The following is a 20,156-nucleotide window of genomic DNA, read 5'->3' as shown; positions in this document are numbered from 1 at the left end:
TACGATCCTAATCCAAAAATTAGAATTTTTTCTTCTTCTAGTAATATGACCCAGAAAGATCTTTGCATGTGTTCTGTTTAATCTGAAATCAGTGGGCATAGTATTTTTGCCTTTACCCCCCTTTTTTTTAATTGCACAGTATTAGAAAGAACTTTTCTCCAGTTAGTCCTTCTGCACAGCTGGTCTCTGGAACCATCTTCCAGATGCAAAACACCCTGCACTGGGACCCCTCTGCACGGTTACCCTGGCCTGGGCCTCTGCACGGAGCCCGCGCAGGAGGGCACCGTGCTGCGGGTAAGCAGGGCTGGCGCAGGACCATGCGGGCCCTCCGCTCGGCCGGCGTTTCAGGTAGCTTGGGCGTACAGATTGTTCTTTGTTTCGACTTTCCAACAGTGGGATCCCCCTAACTACGGGCTGCTCTGCCTTAGACCACCCTGGAAGTTGCAGGTATCAGAAACGAATCACAAAGGAGTCCTTGCGGGAACAGATCGGACACCAAACCATCTGTTGCCATGTCATTAAGAAGAACGGATACTTTCTTCCCTAATTTCTAAAAAGTAAACCGAATGTAATTTTCTGTAACTAAAAACATCAAGTCTTTGCACCCACCACCCACCCTGTGTGAAGCTGTCTTTTGTGATCGTTTTGAATCCGAGCCCTAAGTTCCCTCGACTTACTTGTGGAGCTAATTTTCCACACCGAACCGAAAGGAAAACTCCCAGGGCGGGGAAGGAAGAAGGAAAACTGGAGGATGCGGGCATCGATCCCGCTACCTCTCGCATGCTAAGCGAGCGCTCTACCATTTGAGCTAATCCCCCACCGCTGGGCACGGCTGGTTACCGGAGCCTCTAGAGCAGGGTCAGAGCGCTGCAAACCAAGACGGCGCCGCCGCAAGCGCTCTCCGTGCCTCCGCCTGCCCCGAAGCAGCAAAAAGACTGCCCTCTCCTTCGAGCCGGAATCGAACCAGCGACCTAAGGATGGCTCCCGGCGCCGCGCCTACAGTCCTCCGCTCTACCAGCTGAGCTATCGAAGGGAGCGGACGGCGGGCGGCCACGCAGTCTCCATGGCTCTGCCGCACGGCGGCGGCGGCGCTCGGGAGGCCGCTTCCCACCGCCCGTGCGCCTGCTCCGCGGGGGCCCAGGCCCGGCCCGGCCGGCCGAGAGCCTCGGGGGCGCGGAGCGGCTCGCGGAGGACCCGGCCGGGCACATCCCGCGGCGCGGGGACGGGGAGAGAGTCGCAAAAGGAAACACAGGGCTGCAGCCGAGGGAGGCCCGGCCCGAAGGGGAGCCGGGGGGCCGGGGGCTGGGGGGAAACAACCCACAACAAGAAAAGAACGCGTCTCCTTCGAGCCGGAATCGAACCAGCGACCTAAGGATGTCTCTCACGAGGAAGTCAGCTACAGTCCTCCGCTCTACCAGCTGAGCTATCGAAGGGACGGGAACCGGTGCTGCGTCCCAGGAGACTTAACCCAAAGAAACCCGAAACCTGGCTGTGGCCTGGGACACACTGGGCATGCGCAACATGTTCCGCCAGTGGGCGACGAAATGCGCGAATGCGTCATCGCGCCTGCGCAGAGAGAGACAACCCCGGCTGGGTTCGCGGGCCCGAGCTGTCTCAGAACGCCCAGAAGCGCTCCGGGCGTCCGCCGCGGGTGCGAGGGAGACGGTGCGACTCCCCGCCTCCCTCCGCTGCCCGTCGCGCCGTTCCTTCACCGGCTGGCGTCGTCCCCGCGCGTGAGTGCGCGTGCGTCGTCCTCACACTGCCATCCCAAACACTCTGCCGACGTGCTTATGTGACGGGCCAGTGGCGCAATGGATAACGCGTCTGACTACGGATCAGAAGATTGTAGGTTCGACTCCTGCCTGGCTCGCACTTTTGTCATCTCAGTCCTTGAAATCAAGGATCGTTACTACTTCCAAAGTCCACAGTAATTTCGATTTATGTAGTTTAGAACCGCGCGTGGATCCTTCACTGCCATTTCAACAGTCAGAGTGCCCCCCACCTTGGGTTTGGGGGCGCTGTGGGGCCACCTAAGCAGACCAGGCCCTCCAGAACCTAAGTCACTGGAGTAAGTCTCCACCGCCTCCCTCATCTTGACAAGGCAGGGAGAGAGAAAAATCCTATGTTTAATTTGCACAAAGATAAATCCTGTCTTCTTGGCCTTGTTTTGAAAAATCCGAGTCAAGGTTTGCAAACTGCCAGCAACTTGTTGCAGTTTTGCTGTGATCTTGCTTCCCATAGTTACCCTGCATTAAAAACAAACAAAGACTAAAAATACAAGCAAAAAAACAAAACAACAAAAAAAAAAAAACCCACCTTTTCATCAAGAGGACAGAATGTTAGCTTGGACGAAGTGAGATTCTCCGTTAAAGCTGTCATTCCTACGTGTAGTCCCCCACGGTCAAAGCTTTAAGAAAGTATACGTTAGTGAAGAAAAAAATTAAGAAGTTGGGGGGTGGGCTGTGACTAATGGGAGTGCAGCTCTCTTTTGGCTGCTTAGACATGGTCAAGAAAAATTAAACTGTAAGGGGGAGGGTCAAAAAGACTTTGAATAAAATGGTGAGTTTTGTTTCCCAGTGAACGTATATATGCCAGTTTTGCCTTTAACGAGCTAATAGATCTTTAAAGTTACATATCTCGGAGTTTAACGTTACTTGGTAGAAATTTGAGAAGAGGTTGTTGTGGTATTCCACTTAAACTCATGGATGTTTTATTTATCTTTTCTGTGTTTTACAAGGGTGGCAAGCAGTTTATTGTCTGCAGAGGTTATGGTCAGCCGCCACTGTCATTGCAGAAGTCATCACTCCTTGTGATACACTTTTCTCCTACAGCCAGCCTGACAAACAGGTTCCAAGGAGTACATAACTTCCAGCCCTTTGATTGTGACAGAATTTTACACAGGGCTAGTATCAACAAGAGAGACATTTATTGTAATGATACGGGTGCCCCTAAGAAACCCAAAATGAAAGCTTAAAAGCTTTTGAGAATCCTTCAACTCCTGTGTGTACTTTTCTAACCCATTAGTGGAAGCACCTTGCTGCCCCTCCTCTACAAGTCCCTGAGCTTCATCCCTGTGAGGCAGACTGACTACCTTCTTCCTCAGGCCTCACTGCAAAATTCTCATGTAGAATTTCTCATTTAGATTTTCAGCTTACTCAGCTGAAAGTACATGGGTGGTGGAGCATACACAATTGTGTTTCCTTCTTCCAAGACAGAAATTGAAATGATAGATGTGCAGAAAGGGGAGGAAGAAGATGTTGCAACATGGAAAACTATAGTAGGTCCAATTAGCAAAACAGAGACTTTAAACAATTTTTTAAAATCTTTATTGTAAAGGTTATATACAGAGGGGTTACAGTTACATAAATCAGGTAATAAGTGCATTTCTTTTTGAACAGAGTCACCTCTTCCCTTGTTTTCTCCCAGTGTTTTCCCTCCCAACCCTTCACCCACAAGTTGTATAATTTCAAGACAGTGTCTAGTGAATATCAGTGCTGAATTAGTTCACCCTTTGTCCCACCATTTCTGTGTTAACTAATTTTTGAGAGGAAGAACATGAATGAAATTGTATAGTGACATAGCCCAGAATAGAGAAAATCATTCTGCAAGTTGATAGAGAAAGAACCATGCTTTCCACAGCGCACCCCATGAGTCTCTAGCACAGAGATCAACTATCTACAACATTGCCCAGCTGCAGTCTTTGGGGAACTGGTAGGGAGGACCTAGCCATAGGGATACAGTGGGGAGAAGACAGACAAAGTGTAGCCTAAGAACATACGTGAAAGAAAAGGAAGGCACCCTCCTCTCAGAATGAGTCTGTCTTGAATTGTTAGTTTGGGGAATCTTGAGCGGGATAGATGTTCTCCACCCATGCACCATAAATGGAAAAGCCTGCCTGCTCCCAGGACCCAGCCAATTTACTGCAATCCTTCATCCAGAAATGTGAAAAAAAAATTACCTATGTTTGAGAGGAAGTGATAGCTTTAAAAAATGAAGTTCAAGGTTACTACATTAAGAAAATGGCCCAGGAAGAAACAGAGGTAATATGTAGAACAGAATATATGCACACACACACACACACACACACACACACACACACACACACACACCATATATGGTGTGTGTGTGTGTATATATATATATATATATATATATATATATATATATATATATATATATATATATATATATTCAGGGACATCCAAGAGGGTAGTGATTGAAATACTGTAAAACAGAACACAATATTAGAAAAGAGTAACTAAAAAACAATAGAATTCTTGAAAACCAAAAATATGATTGCTAAAGTAAAAAATAACCTATCAGTCATAGCTAAAGATCAAACATGAAGATATATAAGAAAATGGAACATAGAAGACACAAGTCTATGAAGAGCAAAAACAAAAAAAATGTAAAAGGAGTATGAGCCGGACTCTGGTGGCTCATGGCGAATCCTAGCTACTCAGGAGGCTGAGATGTGATGATCGCAGTTGGAAGCCAACCTGAGCAGAAAAGTCCATGAGACTCTTACCTCCAATAAACTACTCTGAAAAATCTAGAAGTGACTCTGTGGCCCAAGTGGTAGGGTGCTAACCTTGAGTAAAAGAAGCTCAAGGACAGCACCCAAGCCCTGAGTTCAAGCCCCATGATCAGCAGAAAAAAAGAAAGAAAGAAAGAAAAAAGAGCATGGAAGATAAATCCAGAAGAGACAAGAGTTGTCTTAAAACAGGTTGCAGAAAGACAAAGTGAGACAATGCAAGGGGAAGGAATGAAAGATAGGCATTAATCCCTGGTGAGAAAGAGCCATCCAAGCAGGTTGAGTGTACACAACCAGGCCAGGATAGTCTAGGGAAATTTTGAAGCTTTAAGGATAATGGTGAAAACCTAATAGCTTTCATAGATTGGAGTACAACAAAACAAAAAGCAAGCAGACTAGTTACCAGGGAATAGGAATTATATTGTGGTCAGATTGATTATTAACATGGGATTTTAGAAGAAGTAGGAGCAAGATTTTCAAAGTTCTGTGAGGAGGTAATGTTGAACCTAGAATTGCATATCCAATCCAGCAATAATACATATGAGAACAAACAGTTTGCACTTGCAGTTGTCTTTATTCTATTATTTCTTCTGAAGCAAAAAATAAATATTATTTGAGGATGTCATATGGTTGAGTTTTCCAGGAAGTCAAAGCTGAGACAGAATTAGAGTATAAAATTCTACTAGAGAGCAACATCTACAAACAGAAAAGGGAAGCGCTCAGGACTGGGTAGGGGTGGCCGTCAGATACTGATGCTGGCCTGACAGGTTCTGCCAGTCCCCTTGGCAGTTTCCAGAGCAAAGCCTTCCTGGGAGAGCACGCGCCTGAGTTCTGAAACAAGGACTTTTAGGCCCCATGACCCCTTGACTCCTGGAGTTCCACATGTCAAGTCTAGCCATTTGTCCCTCTACACTAAATAAAGAGATATGGTCAGGTCAGAGAAAGGAGATTTTTTTGGCCACTGGGCAACCATGGGAAGCCAGCATTTACTGCCCACTTCCAGTTATCTTCAGGGTACAGAAATGAGCTCTACACATAAACTTGTTCAACCACTTTGGAAAGCAGTATGGAGGTTCCTCAAAAGACTCCATATAGAGCTCCCCTATGACCCAGCAATCCCACTTTTGGGCATTTACCCAAATGATCACAAACAAGACAAAAGCTACCAGCACAACTATGTTTATTGCAGCATTATTTACCATTGCTAAGATATGGAACCAACCCAGATGCCCCTCAGTTAGATGAATGGATCAAGAAAATGTGGTATATATACGCAATGGAATTCTATGCCTCCATCAGAAAGAATGACATTGCCCCATTTGTTAGGAAATGGAAAGACTTGGAAAAAATTATATTAAGTGAAGTAAGCCAGGCCCAAAGAAACATAGGTCCTATGGTTTCCTTTATTTGCAATAACTAGTATATGTCTGAGACAAACAGAAATGGTCAGATAAGTTGATTTAGGTGAAATGAACCCCAAGATAAGGACTCAAATGTTTTTTCTTTCTTACTATTGTTTCTAAGATATTTATGATTTCTTTGTTGCTTTGTATGTATATGGTATAACCCCTGTTTTCACTGTATTTGATGTTGGTATAATTTGTGGAGGGGAAGGGAAAAAACAAGTTGTTTAAATAGGGATACAGGTGGACCCATTGTAACAATGAGATGTACAAGATGTTATGTTGAAAAAGGAACTTTACAACTTAGGCAAGGGGAGGGGACATGGTGGGGGGTGGAGGGTCGAAATGGGAAGGGATGGTAAGGGGAAACAAAGGAGGAGGCAACAATGCTTGATAAGAAATGTACTCATTACCTTGCCCATGTAATTGTAACCCCTCTGCACGGTATTTTCACAATTAAAAAAAAAAAAAGAAATGAGCTCTATGTTTAAATAAACAAAGAACTTAGGGAAGTGGTGGAGGGGGTAGAGGGGAAGACATTGAGAGAGAGAGAGAGAGAGAGAGAGAGAGAGAGAGAGAGAGAGAGAGAGAGAGAGAGAGAGAGAGAGAGAGAGAGAGAGAAAGAGAGAGAAAGAGAGAGGGGGGGAGGGGGAGGGGGAGAGAGAGAGAGATACAATGAGTTAAAAGTCCTGGTCAAAGTATGGCCTGTTGATTGATATTTCAGTCCCTGTTTTGTGAGGGATTTTGGAGAAGTTGTTGCCCTTGTCCTGAGGATACTCTCATGTTCCCTTCCTTACAGCAAGTTTCCTCTATCTCATCTTGTAACTATTATCAATAAGTCTTGTCCTCCTGATCGCAAAAGTGACTATTGAGAGGAAAGCTTATACCAAAGACAAATACCAATGGAATCAGGGATGCTAAGCTTTCTTCCAGCTTTTAGTTAACTCATGGGCTCAAGTAAGGAACCAGTGCTTTTCAGCAAAAACAGCTTTTAAGCATGTTAGGGCCAGTGACTTAGTGATGCCACAGGTAAAGCAAGGAATCAGGACCAATGTGGAGCATGTCAGGGGGCTCTGGGGAGATATCTTTCCAGAAGAAAGTGGATAAATTTTTCAATAGTTGTGTGACTAAAAGCCTGGAAATAGAACAGAACACGTTACCGTTCTCAAAAAGACAAAACAAACATACTTAGGAAGAATAATAATAATGAACATATACAACATATTAATATATTTGTATAATATATATTATAAATGTATATAGTTATAGGATATCTGTTCCCTATATAGTCTATATATAAAGTATACATATATCTATATATTAGTATAATATACATTAGAATACATATTATAATGTATGATATATACTCTACATAGTCTATATAATCTATGACTGTATGGAATATCCATAGAATATATAGATTGCATATAGACTATAATAGATTATATAATCTATACTGTCTGTATTATCTCATTTTATATAGTTAATATTATCTCATTTTATATAATATGACTCAAATACAAAGCTAACTGTGGCACAATTTTGAGATATTGATGATGAGCTATAATCTGAACTGTGCTATTTTTCTCTCCATCCCTACACACACACACACACACACACACACACACACACACACACACACACACACACACACACACTAATTCTTATATTAAAGACCTAGCCTTTAGTACCCAAAGATGTGAACGTGATTACCATTTATGGCTGGCTTCCTTATAAGAAAAGAAGACTAGGATATAGACTTGTGCAGAGTGATAGCCATGTGAGGGAATATTTTAAATAGGAAAATCAACAAAAAGCACAGAAATGTAGAACTTGTACCACTAAGTAGACCATGTATAAGGCATGTAATGGAAGAGAGCTGAAACAAGAAGGCAGAGTGTTGCCTTGTGCACTATTAGCAGGGAAGCTGTGTACTGAATGGTTCATAGTCTTTGCTGCTCTACATATGTCTCAAGTGAACAAGAAAGTGCTGTAGTGGTTTCAGATTATATTCTTTTGTTTTATTATATATTTTTTTATATATAGGATCTCACTTTGCAACTGAGGCTGACCTTGAAGCAGCTGAGGCTGACCTTGAACTCATGATTGTCTTTCTCAGCCTTCTGAGTGCTAGGATTACAGGTGTGTGACACCACATCTGATTTAGTTTACAACTTACATATAAATTTTAGCAGGTAAATGTAGGGTTACAAAAGCTACTACCCCAAAATATGCTACTTTGACGTATTTTTTTCTTTGAGGTGAATCAGGAGGATCAAGAAAGGCCATCTGACCTCCTTTTCTATCTAAAACTAGGTCATAAAATTTCCCATGAGAAAGGTGCCCTCACTGTACCCAGAAGAAACATTCTTATCACTCGAGACTGGGAGGTGATATCTACATGGGCCTGCAGAAACAAACATACCAAAATAACTCTCATTTCCATTAGCTTTCCCTATATATTTCCTAGTCACTCTTCCACACTATTGACTCTAATCCCACCCCTTTGTATTACAATTTATTAGTCTTTATATAAAAAGGCATATATGATTTAGGGCTTTATGGCTTCTTCAGGTCTTCGTTTTTCTATGATGATCTCCATGACCACAAAAAAATAAGAAATAAAATGCATATGCACAAATCATGTCAAGTGAGGCAAACCAAACTCAGAGAGACAAACAGCACATGCTTTCTCTCATATGTGGAAGCTATAAAATATATAAAATGCCAGGACATAATAAATTATACAGGTCTCTAGGCATGCACACACAGTGCATGAGACCAAAGATGGATACTCTTAGGAGAGGAACAAAAAGGCAAAATGTGCCTCTAAAATATTATTGAAATGAACTCCAGGAAATGAAAATGAGAGATTTTTCTTTTGGGCTGTTTTTGATTTCTTTCCTTTTTGTTCTGTATGTTTGTTCATCTGTCTTTTGGAGTATAAGGGGGAAACAGAAATGGTGGGACAGAGGATGAACACATGCTGCAGTGATACTAGATACTATGTTGAAAATGAACTATGGGTAGGGGTGGGAGGGAAAAACTGGAAGAGAGTGAGGAAAGGGATGGAATTGTCTAAAGAGAAATGTACTCATTGCCTGACTTATAACCCCTCTGTACATCACCTTTATAATAACAATGAACTCTTTTCGAAAAGTATATGCATTTCTCCTGTTTCTGTTGGACTCCTATTTGCAGCGGTAGGATCTGTGGAGATGTAAGGAAGCTTTTCCTCTCCTAACATCTGTGTAGAAGGTTGTCTTCTCCAAAGTAGGAGCAAGCCAAACTGAATCCTGAATTATTCCAAAAGATCTTAAGGAGATGGGGAGACCAACCCTAGCCCCCCCTTTAAGGAACCATTTGAATCACAGAGGTGCTGAGACCAGTCTGTCAGGGCTCTCTACTTCCCCTTGGCTCATTTGTAGGCTTTCACACTCAGGTAAAGTGAGGCCACAGTTTTGTTTAATCTGCATCTTTCCCAGAGGTCTGACTGGGGGTGGGAGGAAGATGTTGCAGGGACCTTTCCTTAGAAGAGTCACATTTATTTAATACCAAGTATTTATTTTGTACTTTCTATGTGCTGTTCCAGAATGGAGGATACAGCAATATGCAAGACAGATGCAAATCCCAATCCTGACAGAGCACATGCTCTGAAAAGGCAAATAGACATGGATAGACAATAAGTAGCATGATTGTAGACTCATGAGGGCCAGAGAAAATAAAGCACAGTTGATCCAGCGTATGTGGGTTCTGTTCCCTTCACAATCACAAATTAACCCAGACAACCAGGAGCAAAATAAATGCTATGTATGGAATATATATTTATATATATCCACAAATGCACAAACACAAAAACACACATGCATTCTTGCACACATTCTTTCTTCCAAAGGGCAATAAATACTAAAGTTCCTTAAGCAAAAGTGAGTTTACCAAGCTATATTTCCTTTGTACTATGAAGCAATAATAACTGCTAATTTAGTAGTCTGACAGAAGGATGATATATTTTTACTAATGGAAACTTTATAAATTGCACCTTTTGTACAATGGAAAAATTGGATATAATTTCACATTTATTATTAATAGATAACATTTAAAGTCATGAAAAGATTTTTCATCTCATTGTCTGAGTGATATTGAAATGCCTTAGTTTTTTATATAATAACAATCTTCTCATCCCAACTTTATGGACTCAGAATAATGGAATAGAATATTAACTTGGATTTATAGACCTATGATATTTGCTTCAAGTAAGGGAAAATTTTAACTGTACTAAAATATATTAAACACTATTGTGACAAGCCATTGTATCTAACTTTACAGAATTCAAATGTATAGAAGTTCAAACCAGAGATGTATTGAAATTAAACAGAGTTTAGAGCCAAATAACCTGAGCCCTGGACTCAGGCTCTCTGATTCTCCCTTTCCCCAGGGAAAAATAAGAGACCAGAGTCGTTTGCTGTGAGGATTATGTAAGACAATTTACATTAGGAGAATTGTCTGGCTGATAGTAAGCATCATAGAAAATGGACCATGTTATTTTTAAATATGTTTGAATGTTTTTTAACAGTAATTATGAGAAATTATGAGAGGAACTCTAATGCGTCTGAATTGTCAAAATAATCATAATAATGGTTTGTGTGTGTGTGTGTGTGTGTGTGTGTGTGTGTGTGTGTGTGTGTGTGTGTGTGTGTGTGTGTGTGTGTGTGTGTGTGTGTGTGTGTGTGCTGGTCCTGAGCTTTGAACTCAGGGACTGGGCATGGTCCCTAAACTATGCTCAACATTCTACTACATGAGCTACAGCACCACTTCCGGATTTTTTCTGTGATTAATTGGAGATGAGAGTCTCAGAGTCTTTCCTGCCCAGGCTGGCTTCAAATCATGATTCTCAGAGCTTAGCCTCCTGGGTAGCTTGAATTACAGGTGTGAGCCATCAGCATCCAGCCATAATAACATATTTATTTACTAATTTCACTTTGAAATTAAAATTTTTCACTTAACTTGTTTAATGTTGCAAATATTGGTTGTTCAGGCAAGTGACTGGAAGAGACCTAACTAGAAAGGCCACAAAGACTTTCAAGTAAGGAGGACAGTGGGGTGAGGTTAGATGAAAGGCGAGGGGAGGAGGAGAGGGAGAGAGGGGGGAGTGAGGGGGAAGGAAGGCAGCAGGAGAGGAAAGGACAGTGGAAGTCTTCAGATTTGCTCTTAAGGAAGCCACAGAAAATTAAGTAGGGTCCCTCCCCCACAGCATAACCCCTGTTTTCACTGTATGTGATGCTGGTATAATTTGGGGAGGAGAAGGGAATAAACAAATTGTTGGAATAGGGATACAGTGGACCCATTGCAACAATGAGATGTACAAGATGATATGTCGAAAACCGAACTTTACAACTTTGGCGGGGAGGGGAGGGCAGGAATGGTAAGGGGAAACAAAGGAGGAGTATAACCCCTCTGTATGGTATTTTAATAAAAAAAAAACCTTATTATTTAAAAAAAAGAAAATTAAGTAGGGGAGATTACCTACAGCTGCAAAAGGGACAGATCAATGCTAGAGAGGATTGTATGCTCTTTAAGACAAGAGAATTGTCTGGGAAAGAGTTGATACAGGGTTGATTTGAGGATTACTTTTCAAGAAGGGCCAATATAATGAAGTAAGGAGGCTGAGTCTAAGTAACTTCATATAACCATCTAGGTGCCTCTTGCTGGGTGGAGGGAGTTCTAAAAAGCCTAGCCATGAGAGAGGCCATTAATTGAACATAGATGCCTACTTCAAGGTGAGCAAGGAGGGCTCTGCTTCAAAGACATGCAGATGTCATAGCCTTAGGAAAGCTTTGCAATAGAGAATGCTCTGATTCTTGGGGAGACTGGGTCTGGACAGCACCATTTTGGCCACTTGATAGATGGTAGGGTCTGGCATCTTGTCTTCAAGGTGGGGGAAGGTGAAGCCCCAACCTCCCAGATGATGGGTGTCCAGAATCCCTGGGAGCAGAGGCAGAGTTTGGATGATAGGTTATTAAATCTGCCAGTCCACTGCCTGGGCCTGGGAGTTTCCTGTGACCCTGCCCCCTGTACTGACCCTGTTTAGGCCCAGACCAACATGGGTGCCATTTTGCTATGCCAGGTATCTCTGTGTTCATCTCCTGTCTCCTGACTCTTCTCCAGTCACCATGTGTCACACTTTAGCTCTCCATTGGAGCTGAATTGGTTTGTTGGTATTGTTTTTGTTCTTTCTTTCCTCTTTGGCCTTCATGGCCCAGTTTCCTATCAGGGTTAAGTATATTTATTTACTGGCTGCTGGTCTTTGAGACAGGAGTCCACCATGCAGTCACTGGCCTTTTAAAAAAGACTCCCAAGATTTGACCTTACAAAATGTGGCTTTTCTGTTTTCTTGCCATATAACAATAGTTAGAAATAAAATCAGTCTGAAGATGCCAATGTAGGACAGCTGTTAATATCAGTCTGTAAGACCAGCGTGCTCCACCCCGACTAACTCAGTGATCTGGGCCAAGCACCTTATCTTTTTTCTGTTCTAATTTCTTAGTTTGGTTATTGGAAGCCTTATATGAATTAATATGAAATTCTCAGGACAGCATCTGGTGCCATGTACTATGATATTGGCTATTTATTTAGATTTATTTTTGTGACCTAATAAATCAACATTTTCTAGTACACATAAGTGCACCTAGTATCTTAAAGTCAACAATCTCAGGTCTTCCATTTGGAGGGATAGAATGTGGTAGGAAAAGGGAAGAGAGAAGAGCTTAAAAAATGCAGAAGATGAACAAGGAAGTGAATTACTCCATTTTCCACAAAAACTTTACCCTTTCCTGTTGTGTTAGCTAAAAGTTTTATTTCCTAGTGTGCTACATGTTACTTTAAAAAGAGTGTCCTTGCCACAAACAGTGATGAAACATTTTAAGGAAGTTATTTTTATTTGAAACCACTAAGCTATTAAATTAAAGCAGGCTATTTCTGTCATTACCTGATGGCTTCCACGTTACTCTTAAACCTAGTACAATGTAGGTTACTTCTCAAATTATAATAAATAATTGAACATGTCAGTTTAAAAACTAGTTCATCCATGCATGGCCAAGTAGATGTTTTTACATTTTAAGACAATGTTGGAATTTTATTACTAAAATGAAAATGTTAGGTCCACCCGAGAAAGGTGACCTCTTCTCTTTGCTTTCTGTCCATTGGAAACCACACACAGACTCCCTTCCCCTTGGTTTTCTTCCAGTGCAAGACTGCATGTGGCCCAGCGCCTTGTAACCAGGTAACCGAAGCACTTGGGGGCAGTGGGAGGTCTCCCAGGCTCTGAGGTCACTTCTGTATTATTTCTCTCCGATATAAGTTCTCTTTCTGCACATCTCTATTTGTTGCAGGCCGGTGGTTTGGTTCTTCTAATAAACTCTCTTCTGCCTGAGCAGTGGGGATCTCCTTTTGGTAACTCTTACAGAAAACCTGCACTAAAAAATTCTCCAAATTATTCACCACTAATCTTTGAGAAGACCTCTCCACAGGTAGACAACATGATGTCAGGAGTAGAGATATCTGAATATCAGTGTGGATTCCTGAAAAATAAGCACACACACACACACACACACACACACACACACACACACACACACACACACACACACACACACACACACACACACACACACTTTGGGAAGGCAGGATGTCTCCTGTCAGTGCTAGGAATAAGGGTGGGCCTGGTGGGCTTTCAGCATTGGGGAAGCTGATGCTAGGATTTGCAGCTACTCAAGAGCTCTGTTGTAAGCTCAGTGGTGAGCAGCATGTGTTCACAGCTGTCTTATAATTGCTGATTTGATTCTAGGAATTTAATTTTGCTTCTTGGGGGTAGACCTTGAGCAGCATGACAATTCCAGAAAGTCATAGCACATCCGTTCATTTGAGCTGGGCATGCTTACAGCTCCATTTGGAGAAAGGCATTTCTCAGAAATGGCATAGGTTGTGAGAATTAACTATCCAAATTTGGTAAGTATTTATTAGTTTCCCAGTTCATGTTTTGCATTGTGGAAAATGCAGATATAAATGACTGAAAATTGCTGCTGGTATAAGTCATCTACAACTAGTCAATGGAGTACTTTGTTTAACACAATCTGGTTATATAGGATCTGATATCTAGCCATTTCTAATTGAGAACTCAGGAACCGAATGCAGGTGAATGTTTCTTAGGTGCTCAAGAAGTCTATGGGCTGTAAAAAAAGAATGATTTTTGAGAAGAGAAAGAGGGTTTCTCAAATGAAGGTTTTTGGGGTTTTTTTTTCCTGGAGAAGGCTGGTGTTCTGGAAGTGGACATAGGGCCTTAATATAGATGAGGGATGTGGGCAGGTAACCTGCTAGAATGTCTAAAAATGGTTGTAATCAGATGACTAGGAATAGAGTGACAGTGAGCATTTCTTTTTTATCCTAATTCAATTTTAAAAACACATCATATATATATATATATATATATATCATTCATATTACAAAAATGTATATGCTAAACTTCCATAAAAGCAAAGGACTCTTTCATCAAGCAATGTTTGCATTTCTACTAGGTAAAAACTCTTCTGTTTTACAGCATGAGTTAAACACTCATTTGTTTGACATTCTCTGACCATATCAAGAAATTTCACCGCAGCTAGGCTTTGGACCTCTCTGCTTCACAGGGCTGTGAGGTCTATGTGTGGTTTATGGCTTGGTCCTCCAGTGAGTCTCTAGCCCTCATCCTGTTCCAGCCTGGTTACTCCTGAGGACCAAGTGTGTAAGACTGGTTCTTTGAGGGACCAGCTCTTTGTTGGGCCTATGAATCCATGGCTACTCTTGTCACCCAGGCAATCACACACCATCCCTTGGCTGGGTTTCTCCCCTGTGGGAAACACCTCCTAAGACTCTCAGCTCTAACTTGTTTAGAAGGTGTTCACAATGGAGACACTCCTCAGATTTCATCAGGAACTTCCCTTCTTTTTTAAATTTGAACTCAGAGCTTCATTCTTGCTTGGCGAGCACTCGATTTTCCCTCCTCTGGCTATTTTTAAGATATAGTCTCACTTTTTGCCTGAAGCCAACTGTACTAGATCCTCATATTTACTTCCCATTTTAACTGGGATGACAGGCACATGCTACTGTTGCCCAGCTTTTTCTGTTGCGATGGAGGTCTCATGAATGTTTTTGCTGGGTTGGCCTAAAACTGCTATCCTGCTCATGTCAGCCTCCCAAGTAGCTAGGATAATGGACATGAGCCACTGCGCCTGGCTTCAGTGGGCACTTTCTAATGGCCCTCCAATGGCCTACTCTCCTCTGAAGAAACCTCGGTGGTGGAGGACATTAAGTGAAATAAGCTAGGCATAAAACATTTAGTATCACATGATCTCATATACATGAAATCTTAAATAGCTGAACACATACAAGGAGAGTCCTTGTAGTTTACCAGGACAGTGGAGTTGGGGAGATGTTGATCAAAGACTAAAAAGCAAAACAAAAATAAAATCGCCCGTTTCCTGGTGTCTGGCTATCTTGTTTTGGACCCCCAAAGGCTGCTGGTGGCAAGAGAACACCATTTTAAGATGAGACTCAGAACAAGCACCCTAATTTTTTTCAGTCTGCTAATGGATAAGGATACAACAAAATGGATATCTCAATAAATTGTCAATATATTGAAATGATGAATGCACTCACTGTGAATTATTTCTGTTTTCCAATGGTGTGGGATAACACACCATCCTCCTTTTACCTATTAACATTGTAATTATCCAGGCTTAAAGTTGAGAGGAGGAAAGGTGTTCCTTTAAGGATATTCTGTAGCCCACTGTTTCCTATATTTTGTCCACCACCAGCAGAGTAGACTTACCATAGTTCAGCTTCTGGGGAAGAACTGGAAGTATGTGGGTTGATAATGCAGTAGACTTGATAATCAGAGAAATGAGAGCCACATGGAAGAAAGGAGGACAGGGAAGGCGAGGAACTGGGAAGTGGAGAAACAAAGGAGAAAATGAAGTTAAGTAGACTTGGGATAAAAAAAAAATAGACTTGGGATGCGGGATTGAAACAAAGAGAAATGTGAAATAAGGAGGACGATGAAAAACTCAGTAAGATACACTTGTGTTAAAATCTCATTGCTCTGAAGGTCGGAAGTTGACATGGGCCAAAATAAGGTGTGGGCAGTGTAAACGTATCCACCCCAATGCTGGCCTGACAGCCTCCATCCTAGGTCCTCTGCCTTTTTTCCCTGAAACCACATGACTAGGCCAGGCCTAGCCACAATAGCCCACACCCCCATCTAAACTGCATCATCTCTAGCCCCCAGCTGTGTCAGCAAAATGCTGCTGCCACAGTCAGGAGGTTTTGCCCCGGCCACAGGCTATTTCTAGCATCCAACTCCAAGACTAACCACTTTCCATCTCCCTGTTCTGCTTTCAGCTTCCATGGCACTCTATAACCACATCCCTGCTTAAGGACAGGCTGCTACTCTCTATCCCAAAAGAGCTAGCCTGTCAGCTTGCTGACAATAAACTTTGTTGTACATGACTTGGTGTCCACATGGTTTTCTGAGCTGGTGCTTTTAGACAGGATTGCGTTTCTTCAACGATACTCATTGACCATCCTTTGCAGTGGCATCTACCTATTCTTCTCAATCAGGAAAGGTTGTCCACTTTTCAAGAGTCACATGGTTACAATAGTCCTGACTGCATCATGCAGGACGATCTCATCATTTTAACATCTATAAAATCACACCTTCTTTTGATATATTCACTGGTGCTGGGAATCGGAACATGGACATCCTGGGGACAGTTTCATGCTTGGGATGAGATCATGTAGCCTTAATTGGAAACGTATTTGTAAGTCAGAGATTTAAGCTAGATACTATCTAGTGAGTGTGTTTTCAGTCTTACCATACAGGTGTATTAGCCTAAATATCACTTGTCATGTAGCCTAGAATGTTGCTTATTCTCAAAAAATTAAAGATAGATATTTCAAAAGTATATATTTTGGTAAACATGAATGTGTATTCATATACTTTTTCAAAATTATGGCCGTTGTAAAACTACAAGAAAATAAATGGATGACTTGTGAGATCTTCAAGGGTAGCCAGGGCTGCAGGATTAGATGGAGGCCTCTGTTCATTTGGCTGTTATGACTTTGCCAAAGCTGATGCCAGCCTGTCACTTCTTTCCTTGACGCTTCTGATATGGGTTCAGATGATATGGATATGACTGTGAGTGGTAATCCCCGCTGAACCCCCACATGATGATTATGTTGCCCTGTCTCCTTTGTTTCTTGATAGCTGAAGGGCATTCTGAAGACTTCACTCCTTCATTCACAGACACGCACATGCTTGTGTCTGCCACACATTATTGCAACTAGAAAGTGGCCCTCTGTGGAAAACCTTGGCCAGCACCCTTCTAGGAATTTGATTCCACAATCTGATAATGATTCTGATTTTGCCTTGTTCTCATTAACCACATTTGGACCAGCTTCCTGGGCTAGCTGGAAATGAAGTAGAAAATTTCATGTGATTTCTCAAGAAAAGAAAGTCAGGGAGGGAGAGGAGGTGAGCTTTGTGATTTGTAAATTGCTATTTGTAAAACAAACCTGCTCTCTGTAGAGAGGAGAGAGAGAAAGGGGGAAGAGAGGAGAAAGAACAGGAAGGAAATGTAGTGGCTTAAGTTATCCACAGATGGACTCTTACTGTTTCTTCTAGATTCAAAGTAGCATTTGTTCATTGAGTAGAGCACAGTGTCTTCATGGGTCTTGTTGGGTAGAGTTGATATGATAAGAAGTCTCATTCATCTGTAGTAGCAGGGCCACATTCACATAAAATGATTCCACATTTGTTAAATACTTAGCTTTCCAGAAGTTCTTGTGCCTCAGGAATTTTACCTGATCTCATGGCAACTCAGGGTAGTCGGGGGCAGACATGAAATCAGAGTCATTTAATTTGATTCAAGGAACAAGTGAGATAGAATGTGGATTAGAACCAGTTTTCTTAACTTCCTAATCAACGCTATTTCTACTTCATTATGTAGGGGGAAAAATCCAGTAACTCAAGAGTTTGAGCAGAGTTTTAATAACTTTGGAACTGTCAGAGCTGTAACATTAATATTCACTTAAAATATATATTTAGCAGCAATTGACTATAATTTGGTGATGGTGGGGAATAGGAAACAAAGGAAAAAAGAAGATGGCATTTCATATAACATTACATAAAAATATAACAAGATCTTGAAACTATAATATTATAGAAAGAACTAAGAAAGACTCAGAAAAAAACCAAACGGTTTTGCTGCTGTACTGTTTTAGAAATAGCACGTGGTATCTTTCACAAAATCAATTTGGGAATTAAGAATCAAATACAGAGAAAACTTCTGGATTTAAGTTTCCCAACATGCACATAACTGAGCATTTTCTGATCATTATAATAAATTCTACCAAAACATGGAGATAGCTTTAAATTTAACTTTACAGAATTTAGAACTCTATCTCCTATCTCATGTGTTCTTTTTACCCTTAATCTGATACGTCTGGGCCAGTTACACAAAAATTACTTTACTCAGAACATGGTCAACACACTAATTGGAGCTACTCCAGTCTCACAGAGATTTTCTGTGTCATTTATAAGATTTAAGCAGGTTGGAAATTTATTTTTTGTTGTTTTTGTTTTTCAAACCAACCTAAAAGCACATACAAAATCTGTTTGTTCCAGGATTCATGTGTCAGTTTTAAATAAATGCCTTTTTTTTTATACTCTTCTAAAATATACTTTAAAAGAACGCCATTTGTTGATTTTTTTTTTTTGTCATTTACAGGTTTTGAACTTGGGGCTTGGGCACTGTCCCTGAGCTCTTTTGCTCAAGACTAGCATATTACCACTTTGAGCCACAGCTCCTTTTCTGGTGTTCTGGTGGTTAATTGGTATACGAGTCTCCTGGGATGACTTGGACTAGGATAGTCCAAGTCCAAGTCCAGCTTTGAATGATGATCTTTAGATCTCAACCTCCTAAATAGCTAGGATTACTGGCATGAGCCACCAGCACCCTGCTTGCAATTTGTTTTTTAAATGATCTCTTCCTGCCTTTGGGAATCTTTCTGTAATCATATTGAATATTGACAAAGGAAGAGCTCCACCTACAAAGTCCTCCTAAATTCTCCTATGTATTTCACTGATGATTTTTGTGGCAAATATTTGTGGCAGAGTATTGCATTTAGTTACCTGAATAAAAGGTCTCTTCTCTTTTGGAATACTCCTTTAGCTTGCGAGGAATGAGGCCTTGTGAGCAATGGCTGGCCTAAAGGGTAGGCTCACAAAGATTAGACTGTCCCGTGCCACCTTGCTCCCCCTCGCAAGCAGCTTCAAATGCTTCCTTAGATCTTTACTCATCAAACTAAGTGTGTTTTATTAGGAATTCTACTCAAAGAAAAAGTCTTCATACTGGGAAGATTATGTAGTAATCATCTTTCTCTAACCTTAACATTGATAACAAATGTGTCTGCATTCACAGCACTTCTTGTCCCGCCCTCCCTCACAGCCACCTGGAGACCCTGGCTGAACCGAGAGGACGACGGTGGACCCTTGGCAGGCCCCAGCATTAAGAGTCGGTGAAGTAACTTCGAGCTCCTTCGCTGATCAGTTGTGTTTTTTCATTTGCATTGGTAGGCTGGAGAACAACTGGAAAGTCCTCATCTGAAGAAAAAAAAGAAGAAGAAAGAAAAACTCAGCAACAAACGCTCTTTTATCAAGTTCTTTTAATAATGGGACAAGAGAAAGGTGGGTATATTTGTTGAAATACAGATGAGCAAATTAATTCAATGGATAAGGTATTAAAATGCCTACTCTTCAAAAGGGAGAAGAGACTGTCCAGATTCTTCACTTAGGTTCTGTCAGTTGCAGGATTATAAAACTGAGGCACTAAACCTACCTTTTACTTTGAGGGCACTTGCTGACCCTCAGACTACCACACAGAGTTGTGCAGGTTTGGATCCTACACAATTCAGGGGACATTTTTCATATTTATATCAAAAGTATAGTCTATATGAAAGATGCTCCCTAGAGTTCTGCAGTGCATAATTGCTTGCATGGCCCTCACTGGGACAAGATTCAAAGCCTAGGGCTTGATTGGGTGGTGAGTCTGACAGGAAGTTCTGCACATAAATCTAGTGCCAAAGGTTATTGCACTCTCCCTTACTCTGTACAGTGCTTTGTTTGATTT

The 20,156-nt window shown here is 41.5% G+C and overlaps 1 protein-coding gene and 4 non-coding genes across 6 annotated transcripts in view; 1 reads left to right on the top strand and 4 right to left on the bottom strand.

Moving 5' to 3' along the window:
* Window positions 1-745: 745 nt before the first annotated feature.
* Trnaa-agc (transfer RNA alanine (anticodon AGC)) lies at window positions 746-818 on the bottom strand. Its single transcript has one exon. It is a non-coding gene; the product is annotated as a tRNA-Ala (tRNA).
* Window positions 819-943: 125 nt separating this feature from the next.
* On the bottom strand, window positions 944-1,033 carry Trnay-gua (transfer RNA tyrosine (anticodon GUA)). The gene is given in 2 exon segments: window positions 944-979; window positions 997-1,033. It is a non-coding gene; the product is annotated as a tRNA-Tyr (tRNA).
* Window positions 1,034-1,340: 307 nt separating this feature from the next.
* On the bottom strand, window positions 1,341-1,433 carry Trnay-gua (transfer RNA tyrosine (anticodon GUA)). The gene is made up of 2 exons: window positions 1,397-1,433; window positions 1,341-1,376 (listed from the first exon to the last, which is right to left on the bottom strand). It is a non-coding gene; the product is annotated as a tRNA-Tyr (tRNA).
* Window positions 1,434-1,797: 364 nt separating this feature from the next.
* Trnar-acg (transfer RNA arginine (anticodon ACG)) lies at window positions 1,798-1,870 on the top strand. Its single transcript has one exon. It is a non-coding gene; the product is annotated as a tRNA-Arg (tRNA).
* A 17,515-nt stretch (window positions 1,871-19,385) lies between these two features.
* Dnajc5b (DnaJ heat shock protein family (Hsp40) member C5 beta) overlaps window positions 19,386-20,156 on the bottom strand; it is a 94,266-nt gene continuing 93,495 nt past the window's right edge. For both annotated transcript variants that reach the window (XM_069991783.1, XM_069991784.1), the window contains one exon: window positions 19,386-19,630. In XM_069991783.1, the coding sequence (XP_069847884.1) occupies window positions 19,536-19,630 (95 nt within the window). In that variant the 3' untranslated portion in view covers window positions 19,386-19,535. The remainder of the gene's footprint in view (window positions 19,631-20,156) is intronic.

The sequence above is a fragment of the Dipodomys merriami genome, unplaced genomic scaffold (assembly GCF_024711535.1).
Source record: "Dipodomys merriami isolate MVZ:Mamm:240054 unplaced genomic scaffold, mDipMer1.0.p SCAF_4, whole genome shotgun sequence".
NCBI classification, from domain to species: Eukaryota; Metazoa; Chordata; class Mammalia; order Rodentia; family Heteromyidae; genus Dipodomys; species Dipodomys merriami.
Note: the sequence above shows the minus strand (reverse complement) of the source record. Positions and strands in the feature narration are given on the sequence as shown.